The sequence below is a fragment of the Punica granatum genome, chromosome 4 (assembly GCF_007655135.1).
Source record: "Punica granatum isolate Tunisia-2019 chromosome 4, ASM765513v2, whole genome shotgun sequence".
Lineage (NCBI taxonomy): Eukaryota > Viridiplantae > Streptophyta > Magnoliopsida > Myrtales > Lythraceae > Punica > Punica granatum.
Window position 1 is genome coordinate 34,432,214 of NC_045130.1, and position 22,871 is coordinate 34,455,084.

The 22,871-nt window shown below is 36.5% G+C and overlaps 1 protein-coding gene and 1 pseudogene across 2 annotated transcripts; both read right to left on the bottom strand.

Annotated features, from left to right (window-relative positions):
- Window positions 1–530: 530 nt before the first annotated feature.
- LOC116205634 (uncharacterized oxidoreductase At1g06690, chloroplastic-like) lies at window positions 531–4,077 on the bottom strand. Of its 2 annotated transcripts, none has more exons than XM_031538267.1 (10): window positions 3,646–4,077; window positions 2,771–2,862; window positions 2,642–2,682; window positions 2,396–2,560; window positions 2,274–2,296; window positions 2,097–2,186; window positions 1,807–1,974; window positions 1,315–1,397; window positions 1,164–1,226; window positions 531–1,073 (listed from the first exon to the last, which is right to left on the bottom strand). In XM_031538267.1, exons 1-10 carry the CDS (start codon window positions 3,872–3,874, stop codon window positions 888–890), a joined length of 1,140 nt encoding a protein of 379 aa, XP_031394127.1. In that variant the 5' UTR covers window positions 3,875–4,077; the 3' UTR covers window positions 531–887. The 2 variants fall into 2 exon arrangements, with proteins under 2 accessions (XP_031394127.1, XP_031394128.1); XM_031538268.1 differs by having other exon boundaries at window positions 2,097–2,168; window positions 3,646–4,076.
- Window positions 4,078–18,617: 14,540 nt separating this feature from the next.
- Window positions 18,618–21,494, bottom strand: LOC116205635 (annotated as a pseudogene).
- Between the last annotated feature and the right edge of the window lie 1,377 nt (window positions 21,495–22,871).

Sequence of the window (22,871 nt, forward strand, 5' to 3'; positions counted from 1 at the left end):
GAGCTCGTAGAATGGGCCACACTCGGGTCGCATGATTCGTGAGCTCGACACAAGATGGCCAGAATTTCACGATATTTTTCTCTTGCTCTTTCGTTCTTATAAGTTCACTGTTAGGTTCGGCATTATACCGTGCTATCTGGCCGAACCGTGGCTGCAAAATTTTCTTAAAATCTCTTCTCAATGGATTTGCAGAATCTCTTGATCTGATGGAAGCAGATGAGAAGCAACCTTAGTGGACGAGCAAGAGGTGGCCCCGTTTGATGTCACCTTTGTCACATGGGAGACCTTATCGTTTGTCCAAAATTGACTGTCCGATATCAAGATGGATCCTTCATTAACTGCCATGTGAATCCCATGCATTGTTTGCAGGAAAAAAAAAATCGAGTCGTCGTGCAAAACAGTTCTCATACCAACTCTGCGGTTAGCCGGTTCCACCCGGGACATGCCCGAAATGAGGGAATTCTGAGTTGCAATGTTTAATTCGGTGTTCCATTGAGTAGAGAGTATCAAAGGAAAGGACTATCTTCTCATTCGGCTCGAAAATGACGACTCAGCATCATAAGATTCCATGGAAGGAGTGAAATTTCTGTACATGGAATGATCTTTACAAAGATGCTCAACTTTTCTCGTGATCTAGTCCTCACAAACGGCCCGAGAAGGTCAGTCGATGCCCAAGACATACCTATAACTTTGCATATTCGTAAAGGTGTCTATGGTATTAATTTTCCTTGGACGAGTCTATAATAACATGAAATTATTAATACGGCCTAGTGTTTCTGCTGTCTACTGTGTAATTGCAGAGAGCATTTCCCTAATTCTTTGTGTTTATAGTCCGAAAACCAGAGCATTACCGGTGGAGAAAGGTTTCCAACTCCTTTGAACAAAATTTACAAGTTCTCGACCGGAAACCCAATAACGGGCTTTATATCTGATGCAAGCGATCTCAGCTCTTGGACCTCCTCGCTTTCGAGTCTCCATCCAAGGGCACCTGCAAACTCCTTGGCCTGTTCTGCATTCTTGGCACCTGGGATTGGCACCACGTTGTCCTGCGCTATGAGCCAGTTCAGGACAACCTGGGACAAGAAGTACAGAGGTTCATGATTAGTAAGTACAATAAGGCAAGCAGAGGGGGCAAGTGCAGGATCGAAGGAAAATTCACTTGCCTGAGTTTTGGTTTTACCGTACTTCTCTCCGATCTCGGAGATTCTGTTCAGAAGAGGTTGGAGCTGCAAAACATAACTATTAGAGTGAACACAACAGATATGAGATGTAAAATTTGACAAGAAGATTCTAATGGTAACAATAAGAGCTCGCCTTGATCAAGAACTCGGGCGTGTATATCCTGCCTCGAGGCCCAGTTGGCAGATTTTCTGGTGTATACTTTCCCGTTAAAGCACCTGAATACATTCGAGAAGACAAAAACATCAATGTCCACAGCAACAAACAAGCATCACAGATTGGTCGGATAGTGTCGAAAAGAAGCATATTGATCTGTAAACACCTTTAAATGTCCTATTGGAGTTCTCGAAACGGAACCAGACTCCTTCCAGTAACAGACCGGCAATGAGCCCATGAATTGGCTGGTTTCAAGTAGGCTTGGCAACATGTCGTTTGCTTCCTGCTTTGACCCGGTTTTCTTTAAGAAAAATATGAAAATTTTGAGGCATTTCGTATTTCTTTGGGGGACTGACATGCTCCTATAGCTCACTCATTGTCTATGAAGCATCTGGTGCGGTTTTGAAAACTAAGACCAAACTTATTAGCAGCACATGACCCGAAACTCTACTAGATGCCACAAGGATTTACCTTGAGCAATAGGTGAATATGCAATCAGAGTGATCCCGAGCTCGTCACAAGTAGCCTTTACACCATTTTCCTCCGGTAGCCTGTATATGAGACTGTAATTCACTTGGTTCGAAGCCAGGGGAATTCCTCTCTTCTTCAGCCTCTCATAAGCATCCCGGAGTCTCCTTTCTGTACGGAGGGTTCAATGCATGCAATAATTTTGGACAAACCCAAAGCAGAGACTTTCCATGAAACTGAAAACAACATAATCAAGCAGTGAAAACAAAAATTTATAAGATGAGGATATGTACCGCTATAGTTTGAAACGCCCACAGCTTTCACAAGACCCTGCTCAACAGCATCTCCAAGGCCATCAATGTACCCTGAAACACGAGGTCCCGCTGTTTTTGTCTTATTTTTCAGCTCCAACATCTAAACTCAAATAAGATTTTCCAAACACGTGAAAAATTGTGTAGCATGCAAGTAACCTTCATTTCCCCAGATTCCAGGCCTGAGAACAGAGAGCGATAGATTTGTAAGATACTTCTCATGACGCCTAGATGGGTATTTGAGCAACTATTTTAAAAGAAAATGTAATGGAGGAATGTACCAGTGTAGTTGGTAGAGTTCCACTGAAGAAAGTCCGAGACGGCAGAGAGAATCTTTAAGGGCAGCTACGACGCTTTGTCGCCCCAGTCTCCATGGCAAGGCCGCAAACTTTGTTGCAGTAGCAATCTCTACTTGTGGGTCTTTTTCTTTCTTCTCCCTGATGAATCTGTTTGAAGTAAAAGTTACTGTAAGCCATTCATTCTCTTTCGAGATTAAGAAACAAACATGGTAGAGTCCCGGAATACACCTTCCGAGTAGAGTTTCCGAGTTTATGGCACCAAATGAGAGCTGCACATAGATCATGATTCAGGTTGATTTTTCTATCCCCACGAACTCCAATGGCAAATATAATAGAAAAGCGTGGATTAATCCTTACCCGAGAGCCATACACCTCAGCAGTATCAAAGAAGGTTATGCCATTGTCGACACTGGTATCAAAAGCAGCCTTAGCAGCTTTCATCTTCCTATCTGCATACAAATATGTGACCAATAACCATAGTAGGTCCTCTCAAAATAGTTGGATCCCTCCTGGGCTAAAAGTAAAAGAAAACTCAAAAGACTTGCATGTGAAATAGGCCAAATAATTTTGACTGAATCCAAAAGAGAGTAATAGTAGACAAAAGCAAATGCTCAAGGAACTATAAGAGAATGTAGAAGCGCGGTCAGTAGCAGTCCAACAACACGACTCTCCAAACAAGAATAACAACAGCAACAGCATAACGGCCTCACCTTATCTCAAACAAATTTGGCACGTAACCTACATCGAATAAAAATACCCAAAACACGGTGAGGAAGAAATTCGTACTATTCAAATACACTCTCACTATGTCATTGATTTGGCTTCTATGCAGTTGAAGTTATCTTCATTCGGTGCAGTTTGGACTTTGCTGTTTTGGGGATGTTGTTCCTCCTCCCCAACCACCCAACCTTTTTTTTCCTCCTATAACAGCTATGCAGGAATAACTCCAGGCACAACCCCTTGGAATCCTTAAGTAGGCGTAGTTGAGTTTCGAAGGAGCATACATCGCTCCGCACCACAGCATTGATATATAGTTGACAATAGCTCAACTTTTAGAACACTTGAAACCATTTAACTGCACCAAGCTACGCCCAACAACAATCGCCATGAAGAAAGCATTTTGATTGCTACTCCACAGTACCCACAATCAGCAAATATACAAATAAAGGCGCTTCAAGACATGATTCGAACAAACTAAATCACGGTTCTCAGCCAAAATTGAATCTTTTTACCATCCCATTCGAAGTTATTCCAGTAGCTGGTGTCACCCCAAGACCAAGCTCCAACCCCAAGCCTCGTGACCTTCAGCTCAGACCCACCCAGCTTCACCTTCTCCTCCTCTGCCTTCAGAGTGGCAAAATCCTCGGAGGCGACCGCCCTTATCCTGCGGGCCCTCACTCTCCTCCCGTGGCAAATCCCACTGAAACAAGTACAACAGGCGCTGCTCAGCTGCAGGGCCATTACTGGTGGGGCAACCTGAACTGAAGAGCTGTCTCTGGCCCGGCAAAGCAGCTCACTCAGCTGCTGGAACCGGTGCAGGCCTCGGAGAATAGAATATAATCCTGACCGAGAGCCAGCGGACGGATGAGATCAGGAATGGCTGTGGGAAGAAAAGGGAGGGGATGAATTGGTGGTGGGCTGAAAGGGAGGAATGGAGAAGGACGTGGTCTGCTGAGTGTACACGTCGGATTTATAGTTTACTGTTGGACACACACACACACGCAAAGAGACAGAGAAACTGAAAGACACAGACACAGGTTCTTGGTGTTGGTGAGATTTTTCTCCCCAACAAAATTGAATATTTTTTTTTTCAAAGACTTGAAAATTAAACATCCATTATAATAATCTAACTCGGCACAATTTCTTTTTTCGGAAGATATTCTTCTTTAACTGTTTACTCATAAATAACAGATGAAATGAATTTCTGAGGAAAATATTCTTCTTGAACTGTCTTACTCATAAATGATGTAGAAACTATCTATAGAGCAAAAAAAAAAAAAGAAACACTCTAGTTTTATTTCTTCTACTTCTTCATTTTTGGTAAACATTTCTTTTAATTCTTCGCTATTTAAGGGAAAATTTTACGGTGCAATCAACACAAGTGGTAGTATGTTGCATTCAAAATTCATTTAGTTAAAAATTCTTCGAAATCTGTGTAATTTACTCAATTGTAAGTAATTTATAACAATTAATTTCTTAAAATTATTATGTGTAATTTACTAGATATACATGTAATTTAATTAATATTGAGCTACTTTATCAGAAATTTAAATAATTTACTTTGCATGTATTGTGCAATCATCACCTTAGGCTTGAGGGAAGATTGGGAATATCATAATTTCCTTTTTCAATACATTTTGCATTGTTATCTACATATTGATTTTTCGTTGATCAGTTCTTCTATCACTTTCATGTTTTTGAGTTTACTAGTCCTCCTGCATGCATTTTGTGCGTGACAGATTTCTTTTAGATTATTGCACAAATTTAGTCTTTATCCTAATCAATGTTTTTGCTAAATTTTAGAAGTTAAATTTGATATATTAGCAGTTGCATGGGTGTATATTTATGAGGAGATTGGGAGGTTATTTGATAAATTTATTTTTTCTTACAAAATTGGCCACATTTTAGGGAGAATAAATATGTATTTTTTTTATGATGAGCTTTGATATAGGTATGTGGCAGTTGCAATATCCAAAATTTCATTAAATAATAGTATAAGATAAGATAAGATATATAAAATTTCATAAACAAGATATTGAAATGAATATTTTTGTTAAATAATTAACTTCAGTTGTTATATTATTTACATTAACTTAAAATTTTGTATTAATATGTATAGCCATAAAAGGAGAAGAATACATTTTGTCCAACTTTCTCTTTTCCAATCACTCCATAATAGATATACCTAAACTAATAAGAGCCATTGTTTAGGATTAAAATAGTAAAAATTACTTATAGAACTACCGGGTCACTCTGTTTCTCTTCCTTCTCCGCTGGACGTTCTCAAATAAATATATGAACAATTTATTTATTATTTAGTGATAATTCATCATGTTCAAATTATATATAATAATTAAAATAGCAAAATAGTTAGAAATAGCATGTGACCAATATGTAGTAGAACATGGTCTTCATGTGTTGTCGTAATGAAAGAATGAAATCATATATTTTAATTATTTTGCAATTGTGCAGGTTTGTCTCTAGTATTGCAATGTTGTCAAATATATTTCTTGATAACTCTCATAAAAGAATTTATGCTTGAAATCCATAAAGACATATTCTACGGTTTCACTTGAAAATGTAAATTCAGTGAAGGGGAAAAACATTAAAAAAAGGAGAAAACTAATTCTCTAAAATTTAAGTACAAATCAAAGAAAACTAGACCAATGAGTCTCCCTTATAATTGAAAAAAAATTAAGTACAGTATTTTTTTCTTTTTCTTCTGCATGTTTTTATTTAATTTTCAGTTATTTTTCACTGTTTATGTTTCTATACAAGTATTGTGTTTACTTCTCATTTCTTTTAGCAAATCTCGAAAACATGCTTTGCATTTGTAGCAAGAACATTCTTAAGATCAGGCTTTTTTTGTCGGCAATATCTCTGATGAACTGCCGCATTATATTATGTATTTGGTTCATAATTCTCGAAAAGGACTCGCGATGCACACTCTTGTCTGTAATAAAACAATTCTTGATTCGACTTTTTCTGCCCCTTTATTTATTTTTCCCCATCTGCTTATTAAATTCACGTTATCTCTCTTTCGTCAACTTGCCAGTGCAAATCCCTCCCTTGCAAACTGATTTTGCAGCTTTATTATCATTTAACTTGGTTGCGCCTATAAATAATAACAGTGTGAAAATCACTGAAAACTGCTCGAACTGAATGTGTGACACATGCGCATTTAATCTCGGTTATTGATCAATACACATCTGAACCTAGCTTGTTTGGAAAATTAGCCCTAAAACAATATACATAGGACGATATACAATTTTGCACCGACCATAAATGATATGCTTCTTTATCTTACACAACAGTCGATTTTTATCAGAGTACTTGATGGAACTAATAAAAACCACATTGTACATTCAGTATATATATAAGATGAATACCAATTGTGAAGATTCTTTTTTTTTTTAAACATCCATAAGACTATAACTGCATGCAGTGGAAATCCTATCTTATGCGTATGTAATTACTATATAATACAACCAGAGCACTACAAGAAATTAAATTCAGTTTTGAGAACCACAAATTGCAGCAAATTGGTAATTTTTATTATGATACTCCCAATTAGAAGCAAATTAAGGTCAAATTAAACTGCTTCTAGAATTAATAAGTCAGCTTGTTTGTCTCTATTTCAACTAAACTCATTTATGGAAAAATTAGACAAACTAAATATTCGAATTAATAACAGTAAATATCTACCTATAACTGAAAAAAAAAAAAACAGTAAACGAGGCAATCACCTTGGCGTCCTCTCATACATCAGGGGGCAATTAAATAAATACTTAAAGTAGCTAGGCAAATGTATCTATACCTCAAAAGTTTTCTTACAGTGGGGAGTATGTGTGAGATTAGCCCGTAATTCAATTCAGGATTGAATGAGAATTTCTTCCTTATATATATGGTCGAAGTTTACTATACGTAGATGTAATTGAAAATTCCTGTGATCCTTACTATTGATATGGTCGTAATCTACGACAAGAGATCCCTTGCACCAATTTTTGCTTTCACGGCCAAGCTTCTTAAAGAACCTGGAAACCTTCCCCTGATTGTGCAATTTCGAAACGTGAGAGTAAAGAACCTGAACATCATCAAAATCATACTTTCTTTTAACCGGTTGCTGAAATTGCAACAAATGTAGGCAATAAGTGATTCACAGTTCATTCTAGACCTAAATTGAGGCATTCTGGTTCTCTTTTTGAAGCAATAATGAGCCAATAGCGGTTTATGATGATAAGTCATCTCCAATTTCAAGACCAAAATTAATTAGAACAAAGTATACTTCATCTTTATAAGCTGCTTGTTAGGGTTCTTATTTATCATCTCAATCCGATTTTTGTGCATCTATTAATTACATGGGCAATGAAATGATAACATGATATATGGGCAGATCCACTAATAAATCAACAACAATCTATATACTATAGAGACGCTAATTACGATTGACAATTGAATGGTATTAATTCGTCTTACTCTTATTATTAGCTTTAACTAAGAATATATGTTCCATGGAACATATCTAGCTGCATTCAGCTCATATAATAATAGGGAATGATGCCCCGCGCCTTGTTGCGTGGTCAGAAAATTACATCGATAAATTTGCTATAGGATTATGAAAATATTATTACCTATATGTTCTTTTTTTAGCTAAAATATCTTAGTATTTTCTCATTTGATTGTGAGGATATCAAATAATAAAACTTTTATGACCGTCATTCTTCTAATAATATAAATTGAAGTATTAAACTAAATTACATTTATATTTCAAATAAATATAGTTGAATGGCACCAAAAAATATATATATATAAAGTTGAAGTATTGAACCAATCAGACTAAAACAGTGGATGAGTTAAAAAAAATTAAAATGATGTGCATGCATTGTAATTTAAAATCTTGTTGAATTCTCCAACTTAATGTTTTTATTATGTTGTTTTAGGTTGGCTTTTCTTCGGTTGTAAGGGAGACCCGTGGATCTAGTACAATAACATAGAAATCATAATATCTAATAAATGAACATCGGTAATCTCACTGAATATCGAACCTGGAACCTTTTGGTTACCAAGTGAGGACGTGCACCACTGCGTTACATCCTCTTTTAATTTTAGGTTGGCTTTTTAATTGCATTTTTCTTTCGTGATTAATTAACACTTGTCCGTATAATATTTTCTTTTTTACGAATATTGTGTTTTAATATGATATTAGAAATTTATATATAGATTATGGTAAAAAAATAATTGATTTAATCCAAAAGTTCTGTCTTCCATTATTATTGAATGATTTGGACCTATTCATATTAAAACATTTATTGATCTCATTCCATAATTACAATAAAGTGACCTTTTTATGTATCCTTAGAATTTATGTGTTCATTCTCATATAACATGTCCTTTTTGGGGGGAAAAAATATTTTTAGAGAGGATAACAATTTTGTGTCATTTTGAGAATAAGTAGGTGTGAATATCAAAATGATATTTGCTTCACTTTTAGAGGATATTATATGTTTTAGTTAATTGTGTAGATAGCTAAAATATTAGCTAAAACATGTAACATTGAATATTTTTTGGAGAATATTTTAAAAATAAAATGGAGAGACACATAAGAGGAAGGGGACGCGCAATGATATACTTCCTTCTTTGGAACCAAGAGATTATGAATTCAATACTCAGTTAGGACTAAATACATGCATGCTTTTGCATTGTGACTAAGTGGTCTCAGGTTCGATACTCAGATGGGATTACTCGTGCCCTTTTATTAAATACTTAGAATTTCTATTTCATTGTACTAAGTTCATGTGTCTCTTTTGTGGGGGAAAAAAAAGAAAGTTAATATTCAATGGATGTTTTTTTTTTCAAGGCATTATTCATATATATATATATATATATATATTCAAAGTCGAAAATAAGCAAAAATCAATTGAAATTATAATCTCGGAGAGCCGATTTTAAAACCTGGACACCACAAACAAGAATCGACCCGAGAGAGAGAACTACTGTTTGTGAAGAAATCTGAAGACAAAACCCTCCCTTGACACCTTTCAAAACTTTTACATGTGTATGTGCTAGGTTTTTTCGTGGAATTTCCGGTCATGAGCTCTCCAGTGCTCGACTAGTTGGAGCAAGCAGATTCCATGAAAAATGAGAAAAGAAATCATAACTAAACACACAAGATAAAGAGAGAAGGATCATCATATGCTAATTAACATTAAGCATATGTTTGCGATTTTTATTGAAATTAATAGTTCCTCGAAGTAACTACATCTAATGCATGCATGCATGTCTGCTTGCGTACTCAGAAATATTAGTCGACGAAATATGTGGATAACGACTATCTAGGGGAGACCTCACTGACATGGAGGCCATACATGAACAATAAAGTAGACTTCCCCTACTTGTATTAGTACTCATCTATGTCTTCGTGTTCTCGATATGTTGGCCATGTGTTTCCTTCTCTGGCAAAATTATGCAGCAGGCGCCACAGTAGCTACATCGTCGTCGTCGTCGTCGTCGTCACCATCTCCTTCATTTTCCCTGTAGATGTAGGAATTCACACTGATGATGATTCTGTTACAGGCACTAATGGTGCCAATGGATTTGGGCAAACTAGGGTTTTCAGTTGCAACAACCACCATTGTGCTAAAAGATGATGAAGAAGAAGAGGGAGCTAATTGAAGGAGGAGGGCAAGAGGTAAGCTAAATTACACTCTTCTTCTTTGCCTATGGGAAGAATGTTTGCTGCATATGATGAAAAGAAGTTATACAAAGCCTCCTATTTATACGGATATGGTAGGTGCCTAGTGGCCCAGAAATGAAAAGAATTGATTCGAATGTCGTAATCAGTATTCATCGGCCTCGTATCGAGTTCGAATCTTGAAAATCGTCGAGAAGTTTTATCATACATGTGAAATAGATAGCTTACTTACGTGCACATGCAAAGGTTCTTTGGGAGGCCATAAAATAGGATTAGGGCACATGTATGCTAATCTGTACAAAGTCAGTCTTACACTGATAGTACGTATACGATCATCATATTGTGTAATTGTGACTATTGAACTGGCATTTTCCTTTACCCAAAATAAAACTGCATTTTCATTTGAGCCGAAAATTAATCTTTTGTCCCCAAAAAGGGCTCGATTTCTTTATGGTTTATTGCACTCCTTTTTGATCCTCTCCCTTGCATCTGACTTTTTCTAGTGGAAATGATATCTTTGTGAGAAATTATAACATTAAAAGGGGACACGAAAATTCTATGGGTGAAGAGAGTTGGAGAGGAAGAGAGATGAGATGGCGAGTATAATACGACTCGGATCGGTAGCGACGAAGGTGTTCGCGTGCAAACTAGTTGGAGAGAGATATGTTTTAGAATTTTGATGAAAAATCGAATCGAAAATTGAGTTATTACGAAGGACAGATGATATCCGACCAATCAATCTCTGTGTCAGGGGTGTCGAATGCGCGCCCAACACATGGGGGCATGGTGGTGGACACAATCCACGAATGGCAGGCAGCAGCCTCAGCACACTCTCGAGCCCCGTTGGCACGTGCAGGTGGTGTTACCAGATGGAACTAGATTCTCCATTTTGTCTACTAAAGGAATTTCAATTTTCAACCCCTTCTGTCAAAATGTTTTCTGAATTTCTTTTTGAACAGGAGTATCTAGAAGTTTAATGAGTTCGAACTAATTTAGTCAAGTCAGATCGGTCCATTAATGAGTAAAAATCTCCAATGTGGATATTTTCTGAATTTATCTAATTAATTTATGTCTCTTGTTTTTAAATCATGGATGATAATATTGTCGTGAGAAAGGAAGAAAAAGATGCAGGAAAGTCCGACCACTGTGATTAAGCGAATCCATGAACCATGAATGGCAAGTTTAAGTAGTTAATTTTTTTTTTTTTTGCTTTTTCTCTCATCTTTTTCGTGATGTGCACCATGACATTTGGAATCCCCATAACCTCAACTAATTTAGTTCGAGTTAGGTTTACCACTATGAGGTAAAACTCTTACTAAGTGAATTTTCTTCATTCATAATATCCGCACTCGAGACTTTATTTAAGAGGAATAAATGCAAAACAATTTGAACCAATCCACGTTAGTTCTCCCATCTTTTGATTCCATGCGATATACTGTGCTGAGGTGATGGATACAATGCCGTATGGCGTATCTCAATATTCATTTGGGCATCAAAAGTACAGCGAAGACTCGAGAAATGAGTGAACAATGAGTCTACTGATTGATGTGCATGCTCAAAAGGCCAGAAGCATTCGACCACGGAAGTTGAGCGAGCATGCCCAGGACCAAGCAAAAGGCCACGCACAGACATGGAAGGCGGCCACTCACTATCTAGGGTGCCAATTTAGTGCGATCTTGCGCAATCCCGATTTAGCAAGTATACTAGAAATTCACTGATAAATCATAGAAAGTGATCACTACCTTCATACTTGCATAGGCGTTCTCATCAGCAATACTCATGACTGCTCGAACACTCAACTTTAACAAGCTGTGAGAACTGTTGAGTATTAAAGTCCAATATATTTCATTGTGCCTTGGGAAAATTCTGTGCACTAAACCAAGCATGAAACTTTAATATACCCCACTATTTCTCACAGTCATAATGCACTATAAACAATGTAAACATGTATATTTACTAGTGATATACCCCATCTATACGCAACCGATAATAGTCCCATACTTCTTATGATTTGATAATACTTTTTTTTATAGGTTATCAAACATATATTATAGGACGTGGCGCTTCCTGAAGCGTTGTCTCGACTTTTAGTATCTATATATAATTATAGAAGCCATAACGAAGCGCCGCATAATGCCACGTAGGACGTAGGTACCTCATGATTAAGTGATTCTTGAAGTTCTCATGCGAAAAATGGTGTGGTATCATTGAGCCACACCATTCAAATATAAGCTTTTACCTTCTCCATTGATTCAATGATAATGCTAATTGCAAAAGTGTTCTTAATTTTCAAATATAAGCTTTTACCTTTTTCTCTCCTCTTCCAGCTCTGAGCAGCGCTCCCTCCCAAAATCTCTTCTTCTGCTCAGAACGAAAAAGATTATGGCTCAGCAAGAAAGAAGACGAGCGAAATGGAGGAGGAGGAAAGACAGACAGAGAGAAGGAAAGAGGAGGGGTGGGGAACCTCATGAAGTGGCTTGACGAGGCGGAATCCAAAGCTCAATCAAACAGTGCACCAACGAACGAACGAACGAGAGCATGAACGTCAAAAACTGAAATCAGCAATGTGCGGGAACGAGCTTGCAAGGGCAGATTTCTCCATTGATTGAATAAGGTCATCAACCGAACATCCAATAATCTTTTTTCCCACGTTAAATAACGTAAGAAATGCTCCATGTCCCATCATCAATAACCAATTTTGAGCATTTAGCTACTTAATAATGTTTATGTTATTAGATAAGAAAATAATTTCTCTAACTTTTACCCAAAAGTTTATTTTACGTGAATATGGATTGGACTGGATTGGACGATGTCACAAATTGCACAATTGTTTTGACTCGTTTCTTTTCCACTTTCCTTTTACATTTTGAGCATGCATAATACCATGTTTCCTTTGCATTATTGATGACCCCGCATTTATAGCACAGGAAGAAATATGTCATGAAAAGCTAGCAAATCTTTATGTGTACCTTATGAACATATGATGTTTTTTCTTGGTCAAATAAATCAATATTTGAGAAAGGGGGTGTAGTGCAGTAGCTAACACCCTCACCTGGTAACTTAAAGGTTCCAGGTTCGATTCTCATCAGTGGGACTACCCGTGTCCCTTTATTTAGATTTCCTTTCCACTTCCTTATATCAGACCATGAACCTCCTATTGTAATCGAAAAAAATAAATCAACATTCTTTATGAAGATTGCCGCCCCTTGCTGGTCTCAATTTATCTTATATTCATTCCATGGTTTAGTAGATTTCTTGCATTTTTATAATTATTAATATTAGCTGCAATTCTCTTTCTTCTAGTTTGTGGTTTATAATTTATGCATTATTTTTTCGTTACAAAAGTTCATAATTACATTATAATTATCAATATTAATTGACAATTCATCTTTGTTGAAAAGGATGAAAGACATATTTGATTTAAATGACGGAATTACAAGGATGGGGTATCACTTATTATGTTCCTCAGCTTGGATTGTCGTAATAGATAACGAATACAAAGAAAGGCATCCATCTATGAGTAGCATGTTGCCACCAGAAAGCAAAACTCCGTAGTAGCGGCGAGCAAAATAGGAGTAGCCTACCTCTAGCCAATGTTCAAGTACCAGGCGCTATTTGTCAACAAAAAGGGACGGGGTAGTTGATATCACTCTTACCTCATACCAATATCACTATTTGAATAAAGTTGATCACGAAAGTTTTCTAAACTCCTAGGCATGTACGAAATGGCTGATGAGAGGAAAGATTCCTTAAGCAAATGGCGTCCCTCTTATTGTAGCCTTGAATCCACAAGTACCGGCAGAAGACCAAGAAATTACCCGACTCCCTACATCTATAACAATCACAATTTGCTTCAGTATTTCCCATACAATCGGCTCTTTTTACCAGATTTTACTCTTAGTGGACCCTCCCACAGTGTATATAAAATGAATTCTGTAAACAAGAAAATTATTATAATTGAACATAATAATAACAATTGCAAGAGAAATTAGTGAATGGAGAATATGTATTGCACATGATGATGATGAATACGACCTTTAAGAATGGAAACTTATTAGCCTTTGAGATTGCGAAAACGGATCTTTCTAAGGGTATCTTCTCTAATTTAGCCTCTTCTTCCTTTGCCAAATCCCCCACTATGTGAATATGAGAGAATTACAACTGTTATCAATATCTCAATATTATTTATTATATTTTTAGAATATGTTTTATTTTAATAATATATGTTTATCAAAGAATATAGTAATGATTCTTGATTTGAAGTATGTAATATCAATTATATCATTATAGAAAAATTACACAATTATAGGATAATAGTATGAGTATTACCTGGAGTTTGTAGTAGTTACATTTCGCTTGGACAACACTTTTCCAAAGGTGGAACTTTTAAATTCTGCAATTAACGGAGACGAAGCATACTTATTGAATCTAAAAGATGAATTAGTTAAATTACTAATTCACATAAACATCAATGATTAGAAATCTAATATAAAATGCAAAGACAATCGGTCGTCAATAGCATCAACAGGTACTAAAGAACTGGGGAATGCCCTAATGATTCCCTGTAAGAAACATTATTCAATTTGTTCATTCAATAAAAGAGCAAAGTTTACGGCTCAAAAAAATCTAACCGATAGCATCTGTCCCTTGATAATTCTGAACAAAATAATACTTGAGACTGTGTAGAGGCATTGGTACATTAACATTCTCCACTCGAGCATCATTTCCCGACAAAAGTTCCATAGAATCATGAACATTAGTATATGATTTGTGCACATGCTTGACCTAGCCATTGAATATATAATGGATCTCATCTTTTTGAAGATCCTTCTTGAACTTCTCAATGACATCGTTAAACAATATGTGGTTTTGCGCCCCAAATACATAAACTATCATTCAGTGGTAGTTTATATCGCTTTGGACGAAAGCGATTCTAAATGGCACATGCATCTTGCAACTCGTTAGTCGATTTCCTTTGACATTTTTGGTCCCCCATCCTTGTGAGCTATTAACCCTCTCACTTCTTCATCCTTGCTATGTGCTAAAGTACGTGTATGCTTTTTTCTGCTATCTGTAAATACAAACGGGATCAACTTATAGCTTTATAGAGAAGGAAAGAAAGAAGAAACTGAACCATTGTGTTGCTTATTGAAGGCTTCCCATCTTTTCATATAGCGGTGGTCATTGTTAATTTCAGAGATTGTATCATTTAACGGACAGAGAGCAGGCGGTTGTTTTGGGAGGACTATGAGGGCCCATTTGTTGGTTTTTATGAAGAGTTACAAATTTTTTCTTTTTTCTTTTTTTCAGGCGGTTTTTCTGGGAGGATTTGAAGGTGACATGTGTTGGTTTGTTACAATGATCATTTAATTTGAAAAGCGATTTCTACCAAAAAAATGAAAAGAAAGATAAGGGCTACTTCGTAAAATATGTTCCTTGCTCTAGTTTTTTTAAAAAATTAAAGTTCTTAGCGTCGAAAAAAAAGTTCATAGCATCATCATCATTGCATCCTAACAAACTAGACATGATGATGAGACAAATAATGTTTGAACCCGTTGGGCAACAAATATTGAATAAAAACATATGATGCAGCGAAATTTTGAAATGATAAACTAGTACGAAAAATAAGACCAACATAATGGTGATAAAGAGCTAACTCGGTTGAGACAAATGTAGAGGGGAAAATATTGAAAATGAATGATGAATAGAAAAAAGCCATAATATAAATATTCTCAAAGTGTGAAAAGGTGGAAGCATAATGATGAGAAAAAGACTGTGAAATCATTGAGCAATAAACATATGATGCAGAGGATTTTGAAACCATAAGAAGAACTTGAATATAAACATTATGAAATCATGCAATAGAAAGTCATGAACCTGAAAGGTTACGACAAACAATCACAAGGATATAAAGATATTTTTTGAATAATAAAATTTGAAGAAACACCTCATACTTTTATATATGTTATAGATAAAGTTGCATCACACACACTAAATAGGGTTAGAAATGTAATTTTTTACGTATTATAAAATCATAAATGTAAATGTGTAAGTAACATTCATGATTAAAAATATTGTCTCAAAGAAAATAAATACTATATTAATGATATACTTACATAAAAAGGCAAATAAAGAGTGATATAATTATAAATATATATACAATTAATACAAATTTATACCCAAAAATAGAAAAATATTTTGTTAAATTATCCTCAAAACATAAATAACTGTATGAGTTTTATTAAAATAAATATATACTTTGATCTCTTATGAAAATAATTGAGTCATTTTAGTTAAAATTATATAAATTTCAGCTAACTTTATATATATAAATATATAAACTTGAGTACAGTTAATGAATTGAAATGGATATATTCCTTTTGGTCAATATGTCCAAGTGGAGAGATATTATATATATATATATATATATGGAGATAAATCAATTTCCGTTAATAATTTAAATTGTTAAATATGGAATAAAAAATATCAATTTGCATCTCCGAACACTAATAAATCGACTACAAAAGATAAAGTTTACTGATTGTTTGCATTAAATGGCCTCATAATAGTATTTATACCATCAATGCGAATGCCAATGCCAATTCAATGTAATTTTTACCTCCAATGTTATATAATAAATCGGGTATAATAATAAAAATATTGTAATTCATAGATTATTTGTTAAATAAAAATAAAAATATTGTAATTCATAGATTAATATGTTAAATAAAAATTAATAAATAAGAAATATTATTATAAATAATAGTAGTAAATATGAAAACGAAGAATACATTAATTCGAATCATTATTATTATTTCAATAGTAAATAAATATTTGTAATCTTAAGAAAATAAAGAAAATTTATAATTATATGAATTTATTGCATATTGTTTTAAAACTATTGCAAATCTTATAAAGTTAAATTGAGTAAATCTCATATGGAAATTGATTAATTTTAGCTAAAATGATTCAAATTCATGAAATTTAATGTATGATATTTGCCGAAGAATAGCACAACATATAGTGAAATTTGATTTTTTTTTAAATATTATCCTCAAAACATTTTTTTTATAACTCATCAAAAATCTCAATTATGAGAATATTGTAGAGTACAACAAAGAGATTAAGATATGAAAAGATTACCCACGACAACAAAAGATAACAGGAAAGCAAGTGCAATGAAAAAAAGTTATAGTTACTAATTTTTTATCGGATTGAAAAAAAATGATAATTTTGAAAATATTACACCACTATTTTTCTTCTACTTCTCCAACATATTTGTAATATATGAATTGATCAAATTTCCTAAAGATATTTGGATATAATCAATAATTTATCTTTTCATGAGATTTTTAAGATTTAACTAAACCAATTAAGTTTGAATTATGTAAATAAAAATATATTTGTTGGGCAAAAAGATCTAGTTAATAAGAAGATGAACGCTCAAGGGTCAAGGTGCTGCTGAAGGTAACTAAAATTATATATTTCCACTTCAATTTATTTCTCTCTCTCTCATCTTCATCTTTCATATTGAACTTTATGTTCATCTAAAAATTATAATCTCTCTTCTCTCTCACGTAATAAACACGCGTGTGATCATTGCAAGGGGACCTTCGACCTCTTCAACGATTTGCTTGAGCATCAAAACAGTCCATAAGAGCTGCACGTTAGTGTGTACCAAGTGCAAACTGAGGTTCAAGAGCGGACCGGACCGCGATGTCACGTCAAGGAGCAGCATTGATGAGGACCATTTCCAGTTACGTTACGAGGTTTGATGACACGCTACGAGCCAGTGGAGTGGAACATTATAGCTGGCTAAGTAAATAAAAGTAGACAATGGCAATCTTTACCAATGGTTTGTTTTAATTTATTAGTTTTATATATAGTTATTAGAATACAAATTGTGTCCTGTCAGATGCACCACTAATCTAATTTGGGAGTATATATATATATATTCAATAAAAGTAGGGACATAACATTGGACAGCCCGATAACAATATCCCCCACTCCCCACCTTTTGACATTAGATTAGACGGCGATACAAGGAACTATTCAACCGTTAATAAACTCAGATCAGCATGGATAGATACATACCGGAGACGAAGAGAAGAAGTTTCATTGGGGAATGGATAGCTGGTCATGATCGGAAGCAGCAGATCAGCAGATGAGATGACAAAAGCAATCTGCACATAGCTCTCGACTCTGGTTGTTGAGCGGACCACCGAGCGAGAGGCAACGGGGAGCTTCAGCTACCCAAAGTAGCAGCCAATTAGCATGAACGTAGCGAAAATGAAATGAAGCGAAAATGAAATGAAACCATGAGATATCACGTCATCCTCTGGAATCAGAGCAGGTGCCTGGAGAGACAAAATGTGTACATTTGAGCCCTTCAAAATGGGACTGTAAAGCACCAAGCAGTGCAATTTTCTCATCTGAAACATCTAACAAATTTAAAACTTCAGGATATGGATAATGGCTAATAAGTAACTTGAAGAGGCTGCATCACTTAGGAAAAAATTAAGAAGGAAAAAAAAGAAAGAAAGAAAAAAGATTGCTGATTTAATAAATTGGTCCTGCATAAATCATGATCATTGTTAATTCATGATGGTAGACGAGCGAGATTCTCTCTTGCGTGTAAAAAAGAAGAATTGCTTAACGATCCACATTTAGATTATGATGAATAATATATACATAGGTAAAACTTCATCAATTGCTATGGTTATCTGAATTTACAGGAATGCTCATATTGCTTTTTCCCAATTCTATTTGCACGGTTTAGAAAAGAGATGGTGGTACTAGTGATTAACCATGACAATAATAACGGCAGTCCAAGCAAAATGCCAAATTACATATCTCAAGTCCTCGCCGCTAGGTTCATAACCCATCACTTCTGAGCAACAGAAGATTATCACATCAACGCGTTCAATACCAGCCAGCAGGAAAGCTGGAACAGTTCAGAACGTTATTTAACACATTAAGCAAATTAAAGATAGACTCATGCACGCATCCAAGGCAAAGATAAACTCCTGAATGCATCCGATCGAGAAGGATTCTAGAACAAGCATATCCTGGTTTGGAATTTAAACTCACGCCCATTGAGTCTGCACCCTGGTGCACCAGCAAAGTCCTTGGCCTGTAATGTTCGACATTCTTGGCTGGATCCTGGGATCGGCACCACTTTTTCCCGGGCTGTGAGCCAGTTCAGGACAACCTGAGACAAGCTGTACTAGGTTCATATATAGTAAGTACTACGGAGCAAGCAGGGTGTGCGAAGTGCTTTGTTCAGGGAGAGTTCACTTGCCAGAGCGTTGATGTATTCTTCTCCAATCTCGGAGATTCTGTTCAGAAGAGGTAGGAGCTGCGAAGCATAACAGTACGAGTTAACATGACAGATATGAGATGCAAAACTGGAGAACAAGCTTCTAATGGTAACAATAAGAGCTGACCTTGATCAAGAACTCGAGTATCTATATCGGCCTCGAGGCCTGGTCAGTGGATTTTCTGGCTTGTACTTTCCTGTCAGAGCACCTCAACGTATTCAAGGAAACAAACACATTTCAGCAAGAAACACATCGTCGATTGCACTGAGAGCATCAGAAAGAAAGAATCAGATTCTTCTGCAAGCACCTTTACATGTCCTTTTAGAATTTTAGTTCTCGAAACGGATTCAAGTCCAGTGATCAGACAATGAACTGGCTGGTTGACGCAGGCTGCGTGTGTGTCGCTTCTTGCGTTAACCGGCTTTTCTTGAACTAAATATGAAAATTTTGAGTGATTTATTTCTTCTGGGACTGACTGAATACTGGATGTGAACATCCTCTAGCTCGTCTATGATCTATGCAGCGTCTAGTGAGGGTTTGAAAACAAAGGTCGAACTAATTAGTGGTATATGATCCGAAACACCACAAAATGCCACAAGGAGTAACCTTGAGGGATGGATGAGTATGAGATCAGCGTGATCCCAAGCTCGCATATGAGACTATGGTTCGAAGCCAGGGGAACGCCTCCCTTCTTCAGCTTCTGATAAGCATCCTGGAGTCTTTTTTTCTGTACAGAGGTGGAGCAAATGCACACAATAAGTTCGAAGAATCCCAAAACGTAGATTTTCCAGGAAACTGAGAACGAGATAATCAAGCAGTGAAAAATGAAAATCTGAAAGATTGAGGATCTATAATGATCGCTGTAGTTTGAAACGCCCACAGCTTTCACGAGACCCTGTTCAGAGGCATCTCCAAGGCCATCAATGTACCTTGATGCATGATGCCCCGCACTGTTTATCCAATTTTCTCAGCCATGGCATAAGATTTTTCAAAAGCTTGAAAATTTTTTAGCGCGTAAGTAACCTTCATTTCCCATAGTCCAGGTCTGTGATCAAAGAGCGAGAGATCTGTAAGATACTTTTCCCGACGTCTAGATGGGTTTTGGGTTACTACTTTAAAAGAAAGTAATGGAGGAACGTACCAGTGAAGTAGGTGGAGTTCCAGTGAAGGAGGTCCAAGGCGACAGACAATCTTTAAGAGGCAGCTATGACGCTCTGTCGGCTCGTCACCCCGGCAAGGCCGCTAACTTCGTTGTCGTAGCAATCACTTGTGGGCCTTTTTCTTTCCTCTACTTGATGAATCTGTTGGAAATAAAAGTTGTTGTGAGTAATTCATAGTCTCTTGAGATTAAGAAGCAAACATGGTAGAGTCCCAGATCGCACCTTCTGAGTAGAGTTTCCGAGTTTATGGCACCAAATGAGAGCTGCACATAGATCATGATTCATGTTAATTTTTCTATCCCCGCGAATTCTAATGGCAAAAATAATTGAAAAGCGTGGACTTCCTGACCCAGAATCCGTAGACCTCAGTGGTATCAGAGAAGATTATGCCATTGTCAACACTGGTATCAAAAGCAGCCTTAGCAGCTTTCATCTTCCTATCTGCATCCAAATATGTGACCGGTAATCAATGTTTCTCAAAAGCTGAAAATTGTGCTTCCCCGCAGTCATTATGTCCTCTCAAAATAGTTGGATCCCTCCTGGGCTAAAAGTATAAGAAAACTCAAAAAGTCCAGGCAGAGCTCCTCGGAATCCTTAGGTAGGCGCAGTCGAGTTTCAAAGGAACATACACCGCCCCGCACCACAGTATTGACATATTGTTGGCAATAACTCAACTCTCAAAACATTTGAAACATCAATCCGTTCAACTGCACCAAGCTACAGAAAACTGCAATTCAGCCGGCGACACTGGCGCTTCCTTGATGAGCATTTCAACGAAAAAACACATGATCTGAACAAACTAAATTACGGGCCTCAGTTAAAATTAGATCTTTTTACCATCCCATTCGAAGTTATTCCAGTTGCCGGTGCCACCCCAAGACAAGCTTCAATCGCAAGCATCGTGACCTTCTCCTCCTCTGCCTTCAGAGTGGCAAAATCCTTGGAGGCCACTGCCCTTATCCTGCGGGCCCTCACTCTCCTCCTGTGGCAAAGCCCACTGAAACAAGTACAATAGGCGCTGCTCAGCTGCAGGGCCATTAGTGGTGGGCCAACCACCAGCAAAATTAAATTTTTTGCCAATAATTGAAAATTGAGCACCCGTTAAAGTAATTTAATTCAACCGATTTTCTTTTTTCTTTCAAAAAAAAAAAACAGAGTGAAGTACAAGAGATATGTCTGCCCAGTTAAGAATTGATTGTATTTTTAGGTAAAATTTTCTTTTTCAATTGACTAATTATAGATCATTTAGAAAACGTTTCTTTTTTTTAGTTCTAGTGAAAACAGGTGGATATGGGGGGTCTTTGTCAAAATATTTTGGACCTTCGGACTGGTTATTTCACAACCGAAAATCCACCCAAAAACCATTCAAGGATAAGGAAAACCAATCACCCACAATTTCGAAATTTTCAGGTGGCTTCTCAGGTCCGAAAGTGAAAAAATGTATTATTAACTAGATATTTATTTGTGAATAAAACTCATCCAAAACAAATACAAATCAAGAACAATCTATTATACAACCGGACAATTCCATACAACTCTAATTTGCATTCATAGATAAAATGTTTAAATATTAATTAAAGCATAGAAAATAGAAAATAGAGCATTTTAAATGGAAATATATTTTTCAAAATATATATCAAATTTCGGGTAGACATGGATATGGGCAGGTTTTCCTTGTCGGTCCCTCTTTTCAGGGTAGGTTTTCCCTACCATAACTGATAGGTTATCCTTGTCGTGGCTCTGGAAGGCTATTACACGGACTTGGAATCAAGTGTCTAAGGGAGCTATGTGTGCTGTTGGCAAAGGTGATAGGGTCCGTTTCTGGGAGGATGTCTGGATACCGGGTGGGAGTTCTCTGCTGACTCATGCCTTAGTCGATGTTCCTCCTCAGTTATGCAATAAGCCAGTGGCTGATTTCACTGGGGTTGATGATTCTTGGCGTTGGGAGTTGTTTAGTCATTTACTAAATAACAATACACTACTTCATGTAGCTTCAGTTCGTCCCCCACAACCTAGTGCTGCTTCCGATGGACTGTACTGGTCACATGAATAGTTGGGCGTGTTTTCTGTTTCTTTTGCTTATCGGCTCTTGGTGGAGCATACGCTTGCTGTTCCTGCAGTGATTTGGCGCTTAATTTCGAGATGGTCGGGGCCACAACGGGTTCGCCAATTTTTTTGGCTTGTTGCGCATGATCGGCTTCTCACAAATGAATTCCGTTTGCGGACTCTTATGGCAACATCAGCGTCTTGTTCTGTCTGCTTGGGACAACTTGATTCCACAATTCATGTCCTTCGGGACTGCACCTTAGCGAGGGAGGTTTGGCCGCAGTTAGTTCCTACACACTAGCAGCATACTTTCTCCTTGCCGCTCCAGCCATGGCTTATGGCAAATCTGCAGCAAGATACTCTCTGTAGTAGCGGTTCTAGTTGGTCTATTCTCTTTGGAACGGGCTGTTGGATGTTGTGGAACTGGAGGAATAAGCGGTTGTTTGATGAGCAGTTCTCTCCTCCATATGATGGTGCTGCAACAATTCGTTCTGCAGCTTATTCATTTACTGTTGTAATGC